This window comes from Ictalurus punctatus, chromosome 10 (genome assembly GCF_001660625.3).
Source record: "Ictalurus punctatus breed USDA103 chromosome 10, Coco_2.0, whole genome shotgun sequence".
NCBI classification, from domain to species: Eukaryota; Metazoa; Chordata; class Actinopteri; order Siluriformes; family Ictaluridae; genus Ictalurus; species Ictalurus punctatus.
This window is the reverse complement of record NC_030425.2, coordinates 22,349,313-22,371,241: the sequence shown is the minus strand read 5'-3', so window position 1 is coordinate 22,371,241 and position 21,929 is coordinate 22,349,313. Positions and strand designations below refer to the sequence as shown.

The following is a 21,929-nucleotide window of genomic DNA, read 5'->3' as shown; positions in this document are numbered from 1 at the left end:
GAGCACACTGATATAAACCAGTGTTTAGCCTTGCAGCCAAAACTACTGTCTGAGCTGCAGGTATAGAAAATGAATCAACATGTTTTGACCAAATAAGCTTTGAGAATTCAACAGTGCTGTGGTTAAAAAAAAATAAAAAGGGTTAAAATTGTGTGTACCAGGAACCACAGAGAGATTAAACTTACTTTGACAACATTTCAAACATCCGAATAGTTTGTAGTCAGTTGTGCATAAACCCAATGAATCTTGACGGTAAACATTTCTGACCTTTCGCAACTGATGCCATTTCACAGACAGTTATGAAATTTTGGGGCGCCTGATTAAACCAAAAAGTGACAAATGTCACCAGATGTTAAGACTAAAACACTGCCTGACCTGAAAAAGACCCACACTTTATCATCTGTAAATGTCTCTGTTTTGAGATAAACAAAATGCTGAAAAAGTCCAGAACTGAAAGGCACAACTTTCCAAGTGTGCTTGGAAAACATCTTTACTTTGGAGATTTTCTACCCAAACACCAAGTGTCAAACCACCTACAAAGAATTTACACGCTGAGGTTTCTGTCTCATACATATTTATTTTTGCATAAAATAGTTCAGGGTTTATTTTCCGCATAGTTAGACAGTTTTCTACCCAACAATTGTCTAATACAGAAATAATAGTAACTGTATGTTATAAGACGATTTCTATTTTATTGCATATTACAGGTTTATATCTATATATTTTACCAGTTCTATTTATTGCTAATTGATTTGTCTTGAACAAGCTTTATCCTATCGCCATAGCAGCTACATCAGTCTATAAAGAATTTATATGCTGAAACATTCAGTATGTTTACATGGACAACAATATTTCAATATTAAAACTAACAACTAGCATGTAAACAGCGATTACTGAGGACCATAATCTGACTAAAGTCATACTTGAAGTAAACACAAATCAAATTAAGACATGTGGAGTATTCCTGTATTACAGACATGTACACACCTTACTCACACTATTAACCTCACGTGAGAGTTTTCACCGCATTTTGTGACAGGACACGATCACACACGGCAGTGCTCAACCGTTTGACGGCAAACAAGAGAGCATGGCTGTGTCCCAAACCGCGTACTTACCTGCTATATAGTAGGTGAAATATGTATTTAGGTACGTATACGGTTTGGGACGCAGCTCATGGCTTCAAGCAGTTGTCTATTTGCACTTATAGGATGACAAATAATTAACTGGACTTGAAGCTTTTGTAAAATTAAAAATGAACACTGCATACTGTACCATAACGAAGATGAACTGTATGTTGATACGTGAAATTCTGGAGGGACGTCGGACGGTGTGGAGACGTAATGTGTGCCGTTAATCGATCTATGTTCTATAACATGTAAAACCTGAACATGAAAGGAATATCCTAAAAGCAACGCATGTAAACACAATCACAACATTGTCTTATTCAGAATAAGGTCATTAATTAGATTTTTGCTATCCGTGTAAATGTAGTCAGTATCCTACTGACTACATATAGCAGGTAAGTAAGCGGTTTTAGACGCAGCGCTCTTGTTTGCCTTCAAATGGTTGCACACTGCTGTGTGTGAACGTGTCCTGTCGCAAAATGCGGTGAAAACTCCCACCAGACATTAATAGTGTGATTAAGGTGTGTACATGTCTGTAATGCACTCCGATAATGTGATTGAAACAGGAATACTCCACATGTCTTAATGTGTTTACTTCAAGTATGACCTTAGTCGGATTAAGGTCATCAATAATCACTGTTTACATGCTAGTTTCTTAATCGGGTTAATATTTGAATATTGTTGTCCATGTAAACGTACTGATTGTCTGTCTCCCCCCAAACAGTTTAATTCATGTTTTTTTCTAGTTAGATTTCTAGTTTTCTACCCAACACCATCATGTACCGAACGCCTCAGCTACATGCATCTATAAAGAATTCTCTCACTTTTGTATAAAATCCTCTCAGGAAAGGAAACAATTTTCCCAAAACAGTTACATTTACGGTTCTTTCACCTAGTTAAGACTGTTTTCTACCCAACACCACTATTCAAACCTGACACTGCGACATTCATCTATAAAGTAAACTATACACTGAAGTCCTTGTTATCGCTCCCTCTTTGTTTTTGCATAAAATCCTCTGAGGGAAGGAAACAGTTTTCCCCAAACAGGTTAGTTTAGATTAGTTTTCTGCCTAACCTCGATTGTCACGTACCTCACATGAGCTACACGGGTCTATAAAGGGGAATTTGAGAAGAAATGGATAAAATCCTCGCAGGGAAGGAAACACGTTTTGTCCCAAACAGCTGATTTTGTTCACTAGTTTGTGGCCCATCTACAGTCTCTCTCTCTCTCTCACTCACACACTCACACAGAACAAAAACACCACCGTGCTGCTTGGGATTAAAGCCAAACTTTTCTGCTTTTATAACTATTTTCAAGAACGGCTGTAAAAGTGTTTTAATTAGTTTATTTACTTACTTCCGTCATTTGAGGGCCACTGGCAGTGAACTGAGAGGGACAGCAGCAGCAGCAGCAGAGCACAACATGAGGACAAATGAGTCCTGGCTGTCCAACACCTCATTCCTGTAAACACTGGATGAAAAAGTAACTAAAGAAAAAAAAAATGACACCGAAATATAGCCAGCCGACTATAATTATTTGTAGCCTTTTCCAATAAAAAATTTAATTGAAAGAAAAAAAAAGAGATTACTTTCGGTTATCTGTATATTTCTGGTGTATTTTTATTGTCCAAAAAAAAAATTCTAACTGAAAATCTACTCTCTTTCTCTCTCACACACACTCAGTACCGCTAGCTTGGCTTGTTTAGCCTAATGCGTATAGGAATTTCAATTGGAGTCCAGTTAGCTTAGCCGGTTTAGCTCGCCTTTTGACTTCAGCATGGGGTTTAGTTACTGAGCTCGGGTTAGGCTGCGGATAGTCGCTTTTCAATTATCCCTGAAAGACGCTAGCCGATGTATATCCGAATTCCCGCACACGTTGACGAATGAATTTGAAAGCCCGCATCCTCCGACTCCATTTCTTTGCGGGGCTAGCTGAACCGAGCTAGCCGCCTTGTAGCCGGTCCAATGGGAAACCGTGCGCGCGGCGAGCTAACGGCTAACTAGCTGGGTGAGACGCTGGATGTCGGAGGGTCGCTCATATGCATTCGGGGGGATTAATTTTCATCCGACGAATGCGAAGGGGCAACTTTCCTAACTTGGTAATTTGGGAGTGAGACTGGGAGTGATTGAGAAGATGGAGAAAAAACAAAATAAAAAAAAATAATAAATAATAATCCGAAAGAGGCGTGAAAAAGAACCGCCGCAGCGCCGTTTTTCCTCCTTCTCCGTCCTTTTCCTCGCGTTTTCACTCCGTCCGCTCGAGTCTGAGATTTTGAATTGGGAGCTCAGCTCCGTTAGCACGGCACGGCTAGTAGTAATTAGCTAGGTGTTTATTTCCACGCAGAAATGAGCAGTGAGCGAGCAAACACACGGCAGGTGACAGAACTAAAGCGGTCTGATTATCGCTGATGTTATTATCTCCATCATCGTTATGATTTCCGATAAGCGCGTATAGTAAAGTGGAGCTCCCGTTATCGCAGCCCCGGCGCTGTAAACAAGGCTCGATTGCTCTTACACACACTCCACACACACCGCGTTAGTGGGTTACGTTGGATTCAGGTGGCTGGAAAAGCTGGAATGGATCACAAGTGGGATTTATGTGAATCCTGAGCTGTGTCCCAGATCATCAAAACATCATGTTCGAAATAATTCTTCCTAAAACACTGAATAAAAACACAGCTTGAGGATGAACACTAAGAGACTTTGTGCTCATAAACCAGTTCGTACATGATTTTTGAGTTTTTTGTGCGTGTGATTGTTGCCTCCAAATTATTATTGAATTTGTTGCGGATTTGCTCAAAATTTGCCATGCAGGAAACTACTCGAAATTTGGCGAAATTGCAATCGAATAAAATATTTTTATTGGGTATTTGTTGGTAAACGAGACCTTTTAGCTGTGCTCATGTTTCGACACGTGAATCGACTGAATGCGTGTTGAGATGATGTGACACGACACGTGTCGTCTTGGCCCAAATCTGTGGTAATTTAGAAAAATTGCAAGCTCCTCCGAATATTACGCCGTTTCCTCGATTTTGCGTTCATTTCTGCAATCGTAAAATCCTGGAGGGATGATAAACTTCGGTGTGAGGTCTGTTTTTTTTTTTTATACCACTGTCCACAAACAACACGCTAACATTTCGTTTTTACGTTTCGAAAATGGTTTCCTATGTATTTAGCAAATAGTTTAAGTAAGAAATAAAACCTTTGGGGGAGTTCTGTTATAGGAAAATAATCAACGAGTCAGTGCCACATGAAGTGGAATTAATGTCACCAACCCCAAATTTGACTATTTTCCAATAACAGGATTTCCTGTTGTTCTTTTATACAACAGTGATTTGCCAACATCTATCTATCCATTGTCTCTACCGCTTATCCCGCTTATCCCAGGGAACTCGGGGCACAAGGCGGGGGACACCCTGGACCCGGTGACATCCTGGCGCAGGGCACGATCGCATACACATTCACACATTATGGACAATTTGGAAATGTCAATCAGTCTATAATGTATGTCTTTGGATGGGGTGAGGAAACAGGAGTACCAGGAGAAACCCCGTGAAGGAAGGGGAGAAACTTACACACAGGGTGAAGCCAGGATTCGAACTCCCAACTGCGGAGGTGCGAGGCAACAGTGCTCACCACTAACCCACTAAAAGTACTTTTTAACCACTTATAGTTACATTTAAAGTTCCCATGAAGTGCCTTGAAACGTGCGGCATTATTCGATGTGTTGCCATAAATTCCACTGAAACAGGAAGCCAGAGCAGGACATATAGAGTTGCTCCTCCCCCTTTTAAAATAGCCAATAGTGTTTAGCTTACCTCAGATCCCGGGTAAAGCCGTATTTGACAGCTAATACCATGGATTTTTATAATATTGGGGCGGGACACTTCAGATTCTAGACAGCATTTGGTTGGACAGAAAATCTGATGAGACGTTGAAGTGCAGAATGATGTCATCATAACTGTTGATCCGTATTGGTGGTAGAGAGAGACTGTACGTTTTGAATGCGTATATCTTCTAAATGTGAATTTTGTCACTGTTTTGGGGCAAACTAGCTTATAGATAACCTTAAGGCTGACATATTCACACTAAAAGCCACAAAACGTCAGCTATAAGCAGCTATAAACTGTCATTCCCTCAACAGCCTCTCTTTATCTCTCCTTCTCTAAGTTAATGAGACAAAAATAAAGCATAGTTTGTCATCATACTGAGAAACCAGAAAGGAAAAAGTCCCCAGTCTTGAAGATTTTCCTATGGTGGAAACCTCATTGTCACGAAGCACTGACACTGGAGACTCCTTCCAGTCCAATAAATGTATCATTACAGAAAGCTTCACCATATCAGCAATATGTTTTTTCTTTGTAAAATAACATTTTTAAAAATCTGATCTGTTTATTATTAGGATTAGATAGAGCATCTGCTGTACAAGTCCCTGTGACTGAGCTGTTACTATAGAAACAATAACAGATTAGAACGAGCACATTAATATAAACCTGTGCTTTGAATTACAAACATCATTATTGTCAGAGCTGCTGTTAGAGAAAGTTAATCAACACCTTCTGACCAATCAGATTTGAGAATTCAGCAGCGCTGCAGTATGGTAAATGTATAACCACTTGAAAAAGGGTGACATTATTATAGACAGAAAGGAAACAAAATAGTCTACATTATGAAATATATAACAGTGTTACATATAACATTTCCCTAGTTCTTTATTTTTAACTGTTCCTTTTATAGTTCATTTCAAGTAGGTCTGCTATCCAGAAACTCCTTGCACACCTTGCAGTTCTTTTAAACGTTTCAAATATTCTTGTATAAATCGTGCATAAATGCTTTCAAGACATATTCTGTGGAGCAATATCTGGAATGAGAAAAGTTTCATCTTGCGCAGCAGGAGAGCAATCCATTTGTCCCATGGAAAGAATTCAGTTAACATTAGCCTACAGGAAATCTAACTAAGCAACAGGTGGTTAATTTCTTTAGATACGCTCCATATCATTTTTGAATGTAGACTAGTGATGTAACTGAAGGAATAACAAAGGTTTCATTTAATGCAGTGTCTAAAGTTACATGGCAAAAGTAGCACAAATACTGTAACTACACAAATTCTACATCCATGATTGATGGCCAACAGAGAAGAAGCAGCTTAAATTACTTGTAGAATGTGGTGTCTTTACCTGCTCAAAAGAAAGTCTCCCAATTGCAAAAGCCCAATCGATTTTGATATCTTACTAACATTTCCCACCATTGTACAAAATGCCACGTACAGCTAGAGATAATCATGTCTGTGACCTAACTGGACACAATTAAAACTAAGTTGTGTTCAGAAAAATAAATAATTATTTACTACTGACCACTGAATCTGTCCTTTGCACCAATGAAAAGAGGGCCATAACATGTAAGAAACTCAGCAATCAAAATGGTTTTGAGACAGCACAATTTTCTGGCTATTTATTATTATTATTATTATTATTATTATTATTATTATTATTATTATTATTATTTTGTCCAACTGTGTGAATAAATAGCCTTCCTCATCTTCTGGGTCTGAAAAATAGATTATTTTCCTTGGAAAAAACTGAAAGAACAAAACCATTTTTCCCCCTGGTATTATCTCTTCAGTTTGATTCAGGTCAATGTTTGATTCAATCCTTTTTCGATATGCCCTATTGCAATGATTTTCTTAGAAATTACTTTTGTTGCTTGTTTGTACCTAAATTTAATCTGGAAAGCCTTCTGCAGGTACATGTGGTTTGCCTTTAAAAAAAAAGAAGAAGAAGAAGAAGAAGAAAGCAGCAGGTCTCAAATCCAGTGTCAGTCAGTAATTCAAATAAAATTCTGTCTGGACCACCATGTAATGTCTTTTACATCTTCTTGTACATTGATTTCCATAAGGTGCATAAATGAAGTGCATTGTGTACCTCATGTGCACTCGGGCAGTACACTGGTGCCTACATAGAAAGGCGCAGCTTTGAGTAACGTAACCTGATACCCACAATATCCATATCAGGAGCGTTTCAGCTTTATGTGAATATGAAGAGCCTGACAAATGATTCAAAAGCAGTCCATCAGAAGTTGAGACGCATAAACAGCATGCATGGTTCAGCAACCAGCCATACAAATGCACATATCTGCACATCACTTCAACTTGGGCTTTGATGGAAACATGAGCTAAGTTCTTATTCTCAGATAACACCACGTCTAAACTGTTTTATTCCTCTTATACCACAGCAATTTGCCACTGATGACATTTTTTTTTTTTAATTAAAGAACAACACATACTTTTAATCCATTCATATTTACATTTAATGGTGTGTAACATCTGCAATATTAGTTAGTTCCTGTTCTCACATTATAGTGGCTAGAAACAATCGTTCCCTTACCAGCCTTTATTTATTTTTCTCCCTCTTGAAGTTAATAAGACCAAAAGAAATCCCAACTCATCATGTGTGCTTTTTGGGACACAAATGACATTGACTACTTTAGTTAAGGATTCACGATAAGGTCTTCCACACTTCGTAGTTAGAAGCATTGCTACTTATTAGCTCTAATGTTCTGTGCCCTGTTTGCTCTGATGAAAGGGTACTTCTACCTCGATAGTTTCCAGCTGCGTCAGGTCCTCTGACTTCTTATATTTGTTTTTTTTTGGGTTTTTTTGCAAAGTTCATGATTTGTTTCATAATGTCTTATGATATTATATTCCTCGATTATGTCAACAGTCTTTTGACATAAAGGCATGCACATTAGCTATGGCTTTCGATGAAACAATATTCTTCTTTCCAGCTCTTTTGAAATCGCACAGTTAACGTTGTTGCTTTTTGTCTGTAACCATGACTAAATATCATTTGGTAAATTAAGTTGCAGGTGGTTAGCACTGTTGCCTTGCACCTCTGGGGTTGGGGGTTCGAATTGTGCCTCCGTGCTTGGGGGGTTTCCTCCAGTTACTCCGGTTTCCTCTCCCAGTCCAAAGATATGCACTGTAGGCTGATTGGCATTTCCAAATTGTCCGTAGTGTGTGAATGTGTGTGTGATTGTGCTCTGTGATGGGTTGGCACCCCGTCCGGGGTGTCCCTCGCCTTGTGCCCTGAGTTTTCCTGGGATAGTCTCCAGGCTCCCCTGTGACCCTGTGTAGGATAAACTGTACGGAAAAGAGATGGATGGAAGTTGCAGGTGTAGTCCAGAGAAATAAAGGCTCTTGCAATTTAGCTAACCGTGTTAACACAGTCTGCTACAACTGTCAGGTGAAAGGAAGAATTAGGCCACCTATCATACACTCTGAAAGAGAAACCGCAACCCAATTATCATCTGTCCATGGGCAGCATTTGCCCCTGGAGTTGGACTATGAACACTCCTGCAATAACGTATTAAAATAATAATAATAATAATAATAATAATAATAATAATAATAATAATAATAATATCTTATTTGTATAGTGCCTTTAAAAGTAATACAAATAATAATATAAACCTGTGAATTGCTTTGCAGCTGGAACTACTCTCAGAGCTGCTGTTTTAGAAAATTAATCAGCACCTTCTGACCAATCAGATCAGAAAATTCAACAGTGCTGTGGTATGTCATCTTAATAATTACCTAAACTCAGTCAATTTATCTTATAATTTTTTTGTTTAAAATGTGTCTTACTTTTCATAGGAATAATCACTGTATGTCTCAAAAGGGCTAAAACCTCACCAGCAACAACAAAGTGTATTTACAGCTTATTTACAAAATAGTGTTGCACTTTACACAAAACGTAGGTGCAGGTAGAGCTCACTACAAAACACATAGCTAGTTCTTTTTTTCTAGTACTTTCTAGGATTCCCAGCTTTATCCTCATGGTATGGTTTTATACATTAGTCACACCTGCACAAAAGCAGCAGCACATAAGTATGCCATATGGTAATAAGTGAGTGAGGTGCTAACTAAAAAAAAGGCAACTGTTAAAACCGCAGTGGATCAGCTACATGTTCGAACAATATTATGCCTCATTTGTAAGTCTGTTTAACAGACTTCAGAAGCAAAACATCCGTCAGTCAGTCGGTCATGCTCCTATGAAACATATTACTAATAAACGACATAATGAAAAATATACACTGCAAATTGCCGCACTCTTCAAAAATAATGAAATATTTATTTATTTATACGATTATATAATTTTTATTTATATACATTTATTATAAAGAGCTTAAAGACTAGCAAACAGTAAAAACAAACTCTATATTATGATATCAATATTTACAATGACCATCCTTTACCTACTGCTGGGTTTAAACACCTCCCTTTGCAACTGGATCCTGGACTTTCTGACTGTGAGACACCAGTCCGTCAGGATCGGCAACGCCACCTCCAGCACCACCACACTGAACACTGGCTCCCTCCAGGGCTGTATGCTCAGTCCAATGCTGTTTACCCTGCTGACTCATGACTCTGCTGCAAAGTTAATTCCTAATCACATCATCGAGTTTGCTGATGACACTACAGTTGTGGGCCTCATCAGCAGCAATGATGAGTCAGTGTACAGGGAGGAGGTGAACCAGCGTGCGGAATGGTGCAGAGACAACATCTATCCCTTAATGTTGATAATACTAAAAAGATGATTGTCGAATTTCAGGAGAACCCAAGTGAAGAGAGTCACAAGCTCCAGGTTTCTTGGTGTGCACGTGACTGAGGACCTCTCCTGGACTCTAAATAAGGCCCAGCAACGCATCTGAAGAGAGCCAAACTTCCCCCTCCCATCTTTGCCTCCTTACAGAGGGACGATAGAGAGTGTCCTGACCAGCTGTCTCATTGTGTGGTATGGGAACTGCACAGCCTTCGACCACAACACCCTACAGCGAATTGTGAGGACATCTGTAAAGATCATCGGGGTCTCACTACCCACCATCAACACCTCATTCAACAAGCGCCGCATCTGCAAAGCCACCAGTATTGCGGACGAACCCTCTCACACTTTTCATGGACTATTCACCCCCCTGCCATCTGGCAGAAGATACAGGAGCATCCGTGCCACTACCAGCAGACTCAGGCAACAGTTTCTTCCCTGAGGCAGTCAGATTACTCTGGGCTAGACGAACACCAAACCCAGTAAGACTCAGTACTACTGCACGCTGCACTTCACATATCTGCATCAATCACTTTATACTATGGAACTCGTTTTTGCTGCCAGTTTTGCTGCTATACTTGTGCTGCTACATTACACAATAGCTTACAGTTTACAGTCCATCTTCTGTGTATCTACTTTCCTGTGTATTTGCTGTCCTGTGTATGTATTGTTTTGTGTATTTATTGTTTTGCACTTGTCTCACACTGTTTTGTATTAAGACTTTATGCAGCCTTGCGTACTCTTCTGTGTTGCACCATGGTCCTGAAAAACATCATTTCGTTCCAATGTATACAAGCTATATAGAGGAACGACAATGAAAACCCACTTGACTTGACTCGACTATTATATTCATTCCCTCAGGTACATCATCATAACCTCAGGTTGTTCCAAGCATCTTGGAGAATTTGCACAGCTTAATTAAATTCTATTATATTTGTATTGCGCTTTTAATAATAGACGCTGTCACTACGCAGCTTTACAGAAATATGGATTTGGGCCTAGATCCTTAATGGAACAAACCAGAGGCGACAGAGGCAAAGAAAAACTCCCTGAGATCGCATGAAGAAGAAACCTCGAGAGGAATAGACTCAAAACAGTACACATTCTCTTCTGGCTGACATCAGATAGCGATCGATTACATATAAGGTCACATATTTAATGACATTTTTGTACTTTTTTTTTTTTTAGAGAGAACTTTGGGTTATTATTTTTAGTGAAACATTTTTAAAGGAAATTACGAAAACACCTGTTAGGGAAACCCCAAGCCAAATATAGTATGCATGGTTGAAGTGCATTACTGGACTACATTTAGTTTCTGTATATATTGTGGTATAGAGCACGTTTTCCATTAGAGAGGAGCAAATGGGGTGAAATCTGCCTGGACGTTGGTGGTCCTCTCTGTTAGAAAATAAAGAAGGCTCTGGGTTTTTTTTGTTTTGTTTGTTTTTGCTGAAGTATAATTTCTGACCGTTTTGATTATCTCCATAATTACTGAGGTCTTTATTCTGCCTAAAAAGGAGAGCACAAAAGAATTATTTTAATGCCCCAGATTACCTCAAGTTTGGCACACATGCTTAAGCTTTGCTTGTATTCCTACAATTAGAGGGACAAAACAAGAGCAAACACACACTCTCTCTCACACATATATTAAAACAAAGAACTGGACATCATTGGCCACCCAAGACTACACGTACAGTGAGGGAAGCCTTCAATGAGCCCAAATTGTGGCTCTGTGCCTGTCTTTGTGTGTGTGTGTGTGTGCCAACTTCACCCCACCCCCCTCCACTTCCCCAGTATTTGGCCTGTCCACTTGCATTTGCCTCATAAAAATGACGCATGCAGGCCCACCTACTTTGAGTGCCACTTTCTGGTGTCATTCTGCTCCTGCTCTCGAGTGGAAATCATGGCATCCTACCACCAGTGAGTCCATACCAGTGAATTAAAAATGTCCTTCACACATGTCAAGACACATGGATACATTAAATATGTACTCTAGTCCTCTGAAATAGCATGAAATCATTTTTCTTTCAATCTTCAGCCTTGAGGCTTCTAGATGTTAAGTATAAGATGGCCTAAATTTGGCTAAATGATCACGTTTTCAGTCAGGATTAGTCAGCTTCCTATATTTGTAGTACATATGGGATGAGTCATGCATGAGTCACTTCTGCAACTTAGTTTAAAGTTATTCATAGAGAGAAGTAAACTACAAAAATAAATGATATACATTATAAAGACTATCGAAGATGATCTGCTGACCATGAGAAGAAATATGGTCCTAGAGGGACCATATTTTTGGGAATATTTCAGATGCCTATAAAGCAGTGTCGAGACCTGCTCTAGGAAAATCAGATCATAATGTTGTTCATCTACTGCCAAAATATAGACCGAAAATGAAAAAGGAGAAACCTACTTTACAGAATATACAGCAATACTCAGTAGAAAGCATGGAAGAACTTAACTATTGCTTTGAGACGACAGACTGGCAGGTGTCCTTTGATTCAAGTAAAGAGCTTCATGAACTCACAGATGTTATCTCATCATACATACAATACGGTGAAGATACAATAATACCTGTAATGAACAGTAAGAGTTTATCCTAATAATAAGCCATGATTAACCAAAGAGTTGAAGGACTGTCTTAATGAAAAGAAGTTTGCTTTTATTCAGGGAGATACTGTGGGACTTAAAGACAAAGAGACAGAATTTAGCACTAATGTAAGGATAGCCAAAATGAATTTTAAGAAAAGAGTTGCACAGAAATTTTATTTAGGAAATGTAAAACAAGCATGGGAAGGATTGCATGTAATGATGGGGAGAGGGAGGGCACAACAAGAAGTGCAAGATTTGTCAATGAATGCAATCATTTTTATGGTAGATTTGATTTTATGGATGCTAAAATGAAGAGTGACGAAGCTCTTCAGCACATTCAGATAGGTCCAGCACCCTTCTTGTTAGAACAGGACGTGGCTGCATGTTTAGCTCGTATTAATGTTAATAAAGCCCCAGGCCCTGATGGCTTAAGAAGGAGGGGTTTAAAACCTTGTGGAAATCAACTCAATGGGCCCCTTACACAGTTATATCAGATATTACATAATAAGCACACAGTAACACATATGTGGAAAATATCTACAATAATACCTATCGCTAAAACATCAGGGGAAACATCACCTGAACATTTTAGACCAATTGCATTGACTTCTGTCCTGGCAAAATGTATGGAAAGAATTGTAAGTAAATATGTTATGTCTTCAGTGAGTAAGATTTTAGATCCATTGAAGTTTGCATATAGACCATACAGGGGGACAGAAGATGCCACAATTACTTTAATTGATTTTATTGTAAAGCATGTCCAGGACTCTAAATCTTATGCACGGGCACTTTTTATTGATTTCACCTCAGCTTTTAATACAGTGCAGGTTCATTTGCTTCTATCATGTCTGTATAATGTGAATATAAATTCTGCTTTGGTGCACTGGATCAAAGATTTCCTCACAGATAGACCACAGAGAGTTTTTATGAAGAGCACATTTTCAAATGAATTGGTTTTAAATACAGGGGCACTACAGGGCTGTGTGTTGTCACCACTCTTATTCTCCATATATACTAATGAGCTACAAATGTAGAGTAAAAATCAAGTAATGAGCTAGCAAACTTATCTTAAAAATGTGGTTGTTCTTCAAGACTGGTGTAAACTGAGTGCATTGTACATAAATGTAAGGAAAACAAAAGAGATGATTTTCAATGTTAATTCTGGTGAACAACATGTGTTAGGCAAACTAAACGATCAGGTTGTTGAGATTGTGGAAAGTTTGACATATTTGGGAACTTATTTGGATACAAGTTTTAGTTTTTGTGAGAATGTAGACGACAAGAAACCAAAGAAGAATTTCCACAGTGGTGGACAATAAAGTTAATCAATCAAATGGCTGTGTAAATGGTGTGTAATTGATTGTATATTATTCACTGTTTCAGACATACACATATTCTTTGTATTATACATTAGATCTTATCATTCTGAAATTTGCTTCTAGGAGCACTGCTGTCAATCAAATATTTGAGACAGGGGGTGTTAAAACTGTTAAAAAGCTTTAAGAACATTTATTTCCTTAATAAATTGCCTTTATTGGCTGTAAAGTGTCTTTTCCATCTCTGATCTAGGTGGCTACAGGCTTGTGAAAGAATACATAATACCTTTTCAGACCTGCGCATAAAGGCCTTAAAATGTGGGCTTGAGTAAGTGTACCAAAAGCCTATAACTCCTCAAGGAATGCTTAGATCTTCTGGAAAGTAAGTAAACTCATGTGACATATGATTCTGAACAAGCACACAAAATTGTATGTAGATCGGGCAATAGTTCTCTCTAACAGTTAAAAAAGTGTAAATTCTTATTGTAAATTCACTGAAATTGCCATTATACCCCCTAGATGGCAGTGGAGGACCACACTTTGGTTCATTCTGCTCAATAATATATTTTCACAGGGTTTTCTTTTGAAATCATATTTTGACATAAAAATCATTATAACAACATTACCAATCACATTTTGTCAGGGCCGATCACTTCATTTGTTGTACCAGGCTTTGCAATTATATCACATTATGATTACAGTGAGATTGGGAAATTATGTTAAAAAGGGGAGACCTGAAGTAAGCATTTTCTTATCAATAATTCCAAGTACCTAAATCAACAAAAAAATGTGTGAGAAACATGAAAATAGTATTATAAACGGGAGACCTGGAATAAGCATTTTGTTTCTCGTCATTGCTTGTAAGATTGCACGATATTACATAACTTTTAATGCCTTTAAGGATCCTAAACAGCTTGAACCCTGTTGACTTTGGCCATAATATCTACAGGCTGCAGCCAATGGAATGCTTCTCCATCAATATCTATCTATCTAGCCATCAATCCTCACAGGACCAATCAGGCAACCTATATCTTGACAGAGCTGAAAATCTTAGAAACAGTTTAACAGATGCGAAAGTAGAAACTTTAATATGAATACAGCTGCGTGGACATAATTGAAATGATCCAGGTTTAATCTATTTTGAATTCCCTTATTCATCTTAATGTATTTTTACTATCACAGCTTGCTAAGTATTATATGCACAGTTATGTTAGTCTACATGCTTATTGCAAATAGAAACTTGGTTAGTTACAAAAAGAGATATGTAGTGCTTGTAAAGTGTTTTAGCTGTCATTTATGCAGATTCTCAAGCCACTATGGTCTTTTTCCTCTACCACTTTCTCAAATTTTTTGTTGCACTGACACGGGCAATAGGTGTGACCAAATGTGTGAATGACATTCAGAGAGATTCGAGAATTATCATCAACAATAACTTGAGTGGAAAGTGTAATATTTACATGAATTTCAGAATTTCTTAATTTGGAATGTCCCCCCTTTGCATTAATGACAGTTCGTGTAAATAGTGAACGTCCATGTTGTATCAAATCCATCAGAGTCATCGTTTCATTTCAGACGATGAGTCTCAAGGAAAATCTGACCTTTTGTAGAAAACATCTTTACTAATTTTAACTAGTGATCTAGAAATAATGTAGTATCTTTAATAAATATTGTTTTTATATTTAATATCAGTATATTCAAGATTTCCTTTCTTTGTTTAAAATTTTTCAAAAATGAAAGCTTTCCAGTTTTTCAAAAATTTCTCATTTTAAATGAAATAAGACATTTACAGTGTGCTCTCAGACTTTTTGGACCCCACTGTATACAACTCAATGTTGCTAGAACTAAATATATGAAGAGATCGGCATGTATTTATGGAGAAGAGCTGAATAGAGCTGTAGTCAAGACCACCACGGTTAAGTCCAAGACAAGTCTAAGGACTAGCTAAATCTTAGGTGGGTTTGAGGCCAAGTAAAGATCAAGTCCAAGCAATAGTGAGACCAAGTCAAGATCGACACAGAAAACAAAAATCCTCTTCGAAGGACAAGCCTTTACTTCAACTAGCTGAATTAATTTGTACACTATGCCCGTGATGGTTATTTTTTTTATTTATTTTTTTTTCAGTGTTTTCTAGAAGAAGCAATTACTTCATGTCAAACTTTCTGTATTGAAAAACAAACAAACAAACAAAACATGACAACCATTAGATTTAAAATTATTCGAGACTAAGATCATATTTAGCGAGACCAACGCCCATGCATCCACAGTCTGGGTAAGAAAGAGGTCAGCCCCAACCTTTACTTCATACCATTCTATGCATTTTTTTTCTGGCCACCAGTGATGCTATTGTTTTTAGTTCCACGAAATTAAAACAATAGTCCACATCAAGCCAATTGTTAATACCAAAAAAAGGCAAAAACCGAGCCTTAGTTTTATTTTAAGTTAGATATGCTACCCATTAATGCCTGCTGGTCCTGGAAACTTTGCCTCTGAAATTCTTTGGTTGGGTGATATGACAAAAATATCCTATCACTATACTTAGACATTTCTAAGATACAGGATATGAGACAACTGCAAGCAAAAGAATAGCGTTCCATTTTAAAAAAAATATATACAAGTAAAAAAAACTAATGAAATACTTTTGTCTACACACAAAATCAGTTACTTTAAACGGCAAAGGATGAAACTAATACAGTCACATTTCAATAAATAAAAAATAGAATTATCTCCGTATATAGTATAATTTCACTTTATAGTGTCAGTATAATTTAAATGTCATTTATACAGATTCTCGAGCCACTATGGTCTTTTTCACTACCACTTATTCATTTTTGTTTGAATGACAGAATTGAGATTCATTTGTCACCTGCCCATTAGTAGCAGGTAAAAAAAGTGCAGGGAAATAAGGTGCAGTTACTCTGAAGACATGTGGTTCAATAAAGAGAACAATAAATACACCACACAGACAATAACACAATGCCCAGACTTTTAGTCAACTAACACTAGGGTAAAATTTTTAAAAATAAATTCAAGGCTCCAACGGTGCAATCGGTCAGCGTGCAGTACTTATACAGGAGTACAAGTGAAGCAATGCTGAGGTTGTGAGTTTGAGCCTCACCTGGAGCATGGATTTTGAACACAGCCTCCAAACTTTCAGTGTGGCCAGATTATACTGCAATATGCATATAAAGAGCACAAACACTGACTATGGATGTAGTGTGCTGGAAGAATTACATGTTCATTAACAGTTTCTTGTTATCTCCCAAGAACATGCCAGTAGCTAGATTGGCTAAAATAACTGGAGGTATGAATGTATACCTAATGCATACCCTACATACAGAGATATGTAATGTTTGTTTAATGATATTCAAGAAAACTGTTTGGGGGAGACATAAGTTGCTTCTCTGATAGTCAAAGAAGCAGAATATTGTTTGGAGTAGATATGAAAAAAGTGTAATGTTATAGGTATTTATACATTTATATTATGTTTACCCATACTACCCCACTCCCAAAACCAATGGGGAGGGAAAAAAAAAAAAAACCCCAACACAAACAAAACACCCCTTCCCAACTAAAGTACCCCAGTGGATCTTGGCCATTTCCATCACTGGCTAGACTATTTTGACCAAAATGTTAAACAATCTTATGACTAAAGATGTCTACAGTTTCCAGTGACTAAAATTTCAGTTTTAATTGACTAAAACTAGACTAAGATACTTATGGTTTTCTTTGACTAAGAAAAGACTAAAATGCCCAGATTTTGTTACCTAAATCCTGACTTAAAAAAAATAAGATTGACTAAATATGATAAACTATCAAATACTTTTGACACCGGACTAAGACTTGCTGACATCATTAAGATTGTTTCACACCTACAACACCTCCTGATTGTTTCACAACATCATTAAGATTGTTTCACCCTCAGTGCTCCAGTGGTGCAATTGGTCAGCGTGTGGTACTTGTACAGCAGAACAGGTGAAGCAATGCTGAGGTTGTGAGTTCAAGCCTCACCTACCACAATAGGCAAAGTGGTGCAAGGCACATCACACAAGTCAAGAGGCATTCAAGAGAGGTTTAAAAAGATGAAGCTTTAATTTTGAGAATAATGAAAGCTGTGTCCACCTTTGACTGGAAAGAAGCGGTTATGGCTAGAAAGAAGGAAGAAAGTGCAGTGTGTTAGGGTTCATATGCAACACACTCACCACAGAATTAGCAATGAGTGGCAGGTTCAAAGTCAGAAGCAGAATGCAGTCATGCAGCCCAGGCTTTCAGTCTAGCATCTATGGCAATCATAAATAGTACAAAGGCTGGATTAATAATTAATTTCACCCATGGGGAAAGGCAATGTCCTCTTCCAGTTTGGAATAAGCAAAGTGGTGCCATTTTAGCCACTAGTTCATTAGAGCAATGGTTACCAAGCCAATTTGGTGAAATACACTTGCTTGTACATTTACTTGTAGTGTAATGAAGTCAACATACCTTCCCATCAAAGCATGTCTTACGACATGGAGTCTCAGAAGGCATACACACTTCGGTGGAGCACATAAAGTAAATCTATTAGAGAGAAGGGAAATTTCAGTGCACAATTTAACAAACTTGTTAGACTGAAGAAACCTTCAAGACATACTGCACCTCCTCGTTGATGTATTTTTGGGTGGCGACGTTCATGAACTGGAAGGCAGTCACCACAAAGCGACGCTGGTAAGGAGTCTGTGGCAGGTCCAGCACATGGAGCAATGAAGACTGTACAGAGGAAAGATCAGGGTTGGGACACCTGCAGAGAAAGCAAGTCCACAGACAGTTGGTCCATAGAAGGGAGACAGGAATGCCATTTGTTCCTTCGATATAGGCAGCTGTGTAATTTCTGAATTACTACACCATTACAGATGCAAGCAAAAGCCACCTTCAAACTACAGGCAATATTTTGAACAAGTCAAAACTAACTAAAACATTGCTTGTATTTCCTTATTTGAAAGTCACTTTGGATAAAAGAATCTACTAAAAGAATAAATATAAATCAATAACTATGTTCAAAAGCACACAATAGTGCATCAGGGAAGAGTTTGAATTCCATTCGTCGCTATAAAAGCACATTAGTATAGACTCAGTCTTCCATTACACTTTCCTTTTTATAAAAAAAGGAAAAACAAAAAAAAAACAAAAAACAGAACTACACGTTTAAAGTGGTCCTCACCATGCTTAACCATTTTCTCTTCCTTACATGGGCACCCACTCCTCCCGCTGAAGGCAATGTGGCCTTACAATCAAGGCCTTAACACTGAGCCATACCAAATAGAACTGAATTAAAGCAACCATGATGCATTAATCTACACCCCCCCACAACTTACCCTTCATAGAGCAGAACCAAGGCATTCGTTGCAGAGCGCGTGTAGGCCACACAGTAATTTACGAGCAATGTGGCCTCAGGTTTGGGAGAATTTAATCGCACCTCCAGGTACAGTGGTCTACCCAGGAGAACCTTCAATGGCAGATGACCACTTGGAGAGAAAGAAGAGAAGGTCTCATCTGGGGGTGGAAGGAAAAAGTTAGTCAGTGGATACACCTTTTATGATATGCAGTGAGCCTATGCAAGCTGAGATTGCACAAGCAATGTGTCCTTCATGAATAAGTTTCTTGAGCAAATACAGGGAAGCAAACCCATACCATCTGCAATCCTGAGCTGAACACCATGTAGTCCACCAGACCTCACAGAGGCTGGCACAGTTGGGTTCATCACCATGTAGCCAGTACTTGCCCTCATTGTTGGGCTCTTCTTTGAGTACCTACACTCAACCATCAACCTAAAGGACATGGAGCAACCATGACATTACAACTAAAACAAAGCTAAACTATGGGCAAAAGCTTCAAAAGCACAAAAAAAAAAAAAAAAAAAACCCCACCTCACAGGGTGATCCCTGGTGATGACGCCATACTTCACGTTAAGTGCCCTGATGGCTGGCCGCACTTCAGCCATGTAAATGGTGGTATCGCCAATACTCTGATGGGGTTATACAGAAAAATAAGCCTTAGATTGGCCTTCACCAAACTGCATCAGATATAGGCATTAAACCAACAAAACTCACATATGTCTTTGTCCCACAGTCAGTCACTGAGAACTTGAAGGTGGCAAATTCATCAGTAGCATGGACAGGTTTACAGGGGTTCTTGGATGCTACATACAAGCTTTTAGGGCTCACAGGGATAGTTGTGACATTAGAGTAAATAGTAAACACAAACTGCCCATCAGCTGTACATCCTTAACAGACAGGGGGAACAAAAAAAAAAAAGCATATGCAAGACCATACGACAACCACTTCTGCTGGTCATGTGAAATCAATGCACAGCAACCTACTATCCATTGGGTAGTAACAGGAGGAATCAGTCACATTCACACAGCATCCTTTGGCCATGCACTCAGAAGCCTTAGTTCCAGAAGGCCCACAGTGCAATCTTTGGCTAGTAGGAATGTCACAGCCTATAATGTCAAGACATTGGTCATTTCAATTTCCACACATGATAGATACTGCAGCAACACAGACACTGTACACTCAAATAACATACCGGTTACACAAGCAACTTGTACCAATATCAACAGAATCACATCAGCATTTAGAGACAAGTAAACCTCCTGTGCAGTTAGTGCCACAAAATATGGTACATTCAGGTTATACCCAGTAGTTAGAACAAATGGTGCTCACCCATTAAGGATATTCAAATAAAGACAAGCTACAGCACTTGTTAAATTAACACAGGTGTTCAGCAACAACAAGGTGAGCATTACTTGCTCACCTCCTTGTGTGTAGCTCTGAGGCAGCTTTCGATATGGTGTTACAGGTGGCATTGGAGCTGGGGGACAGTCATCTTGGCCATCTGAACGAGGGAGCCGGAGTTTTTGCAATGCCATGTCAGAGTTGGCATGGCAGGACATGGTGACAACTTCAGCAGGTCCCATGTTACTACGGTACAGCAGCCACAGAGTATATCTGCCATCCTGGCAACAGAGACAAGGGAAATAAAGAAGAGTCTGCCCCACAAAATACAAAGTGCACATTAATGCCCACCTCAACAGTGACATGACAGCCAGAGAATCCGACATGAATAACATTGTTCCCCTGTTCCTTTGTCAGAGAGTAGCCACATTCTTCTGTTGCCTCTAGAACCGGGTCCACAATGGATGACCCTAGCAAAAGGATCAGAAAGATACAAGATAAAGACCACACAATATGATCAACAGATAAAGACAAGAACACAAAGTAACCAGACAGCATACATACCCCAAACCTTCACCTCAGAAAGAGGACCCGAAGGCAAAATTACTTTGACAGCATCTTTACCACAAAGGACAGAATACTTCTGGGGATGTCTGAGCCAAGCCTCCTGATCGGGGTCTGCAGACTGCACAAACACATGGCCTTCTCTAAAGTCTTCATTATTTTGGAAAGTATAATCAAAAGACTCAGTCATGAAACTACCATCCTTAAAAGGTTGCACCATAAACAACTCAATGCAACAGAACAGCAAAATTAAGACTGTTTTCAATGCCATGTTGCAACTACTCCATGCACCATACAGAAATTATTGCCTGCCACCCATGTATTTAAGAAGTCAGATGACTCATTGTGATTGGGTACACCTGTCACAAATTAGCTCCAGTCCCTAACTGACGAGGCTGAAGCTTAAGGGTGCTTCTCAGTACTCAAATTGATGCTTCCTCGTATCCTCGCTCCTCCATCCTCCAACCCGTGACCCGGAAATTGATCGAAGTCAACCATCTTGAAGGACATCTCAAAGAGGAGTGAGGAAGTTTCCAGAGGAGCTAGGAGAAAGGACACACAGGTGTATCCTATTCTTGTCGAAAAACCTGACTTACGTAAAAATTCCCCTCCTTCTTTATATCTGCCAAAAGTCTGCCAAAACAAAAAGTCTTTTGATGATGTGATGAAATTTTGTGTGAAATATAATTAAATAATAATATGCTTACAATGAGTATTGTAATGAATTGATGTATGGATATGCAAAGCTGCACGAAATATGCGATAAATTATGCATTGTTCATTAATTCATTGTTGAATAACCCAGACATTTCATTGTTGTTATTCACTAAACTCCAACAACATAACGGCACATCCTGTTGTAGAAAATCTCTCCAAAAAGTCAAAAACTTCCAGAAACAAGTGGTTAAGGATGTCAAAAGATCAAACTTTATTTGCAGTCACATAAAGTTGAGACCTCTGCAGAAAGTCTGAATCATACAATCATGACATGGGCTTTTTTTAATATCGTCTTGCAACAGTGAGCTC

General features: G+C 38.6%; 2 protein-coding genes across 3 annotated transcripts in view; both read right to left on the bottom strand.

The window, feature by feature from the left end:
* igf1rb (insulin-like growth factor 1b receptor) overlaps nt 1-3,704 on the bottom strand; it is a 92,743-nt gene extending 89,039 nt beyond the window's left edge. The window contains exon 1 of the mRNA XM_017478356.3: nt 2,485-3,704. Coding sequence (XP_017333845.1) covers nt 2,485-2,587 — 103 coding nt within the window. The 5' untranslated portion in view covers nt 2,588-3,704. The remainder of the gene's footprint in view (nt 1-2,484) is intronic.
* Nucleotides 3,705-17,702: 13,998 nt separating this feature from the next.
* Nucleotides 17,703-21,182, bottom strand: LOC108270587 (zona pellucida sperm-binding protein 4). Of its 2 annotated transcripts, none has more exons than XM_017477417.3 (11): nt 20,904-21,182; nt 20,691-20,809; nt 20,419-20,620; nt 19,982-20,104; nt 19,713-19,885; nt 19,530-19,627; nt 19,294-19,430; nt 18,978-19,155; nt 18,262-18,403; nt 18,109-18,183; nt 17,703-17,909 (listed from the first exon to the last, which is right to left on the bottom strand). In XM_017477417.3, the coding sequence occupies exons 1-11, from the start codon at nt 21,172-21,174 to the stop codon at nt 17,898-17,900; spliced, it is 1,530 nt and encodes a 509-aa protein (XP_017332906.1). In that variant the 5' UTR covers nt 21,175-21,182; the 3' UTR covers nt 17,703-17,897. The 2 variants fall into 2 exon arrangements, with proteins under 2 accessions (XP_017332906.1, XP_017332907.1); XM_017477418.3 differs by having other exon boundaries at nt 17,703-17,777.
* Between the last annotated feature and the right edge of the window lie 747 nt (nt 21,183-21,929).

What these genes read in the sequence shown, in the direction of transcription:
- LOC108270587 (XM_017477417.3), bottom strand. Translation starts at nt 21,174, where the DNA reads ATGGCATTGAAAACAGTCTTAATTTTGCTGTTCTGTTGCATTGAGTTG. An exon ending in TTCTGAGGTGAAGGTTTGGG is followed by an intron (nt 20,810 to 20,903) that starts GTATGTATGCTG and finishes TCCTTTTGCTAG; the next exon opens with GGTCATCCATTGTGGACCCG. An exon ending in AAAAATACATCAACGAGGAG is followed by an intron (nt 18,184 to 18,261) that starts GTGCAGTATGTC and finishes TCTCTCTAATAG; the next exon opens with ATTTACTTTATGTGCTCCAC.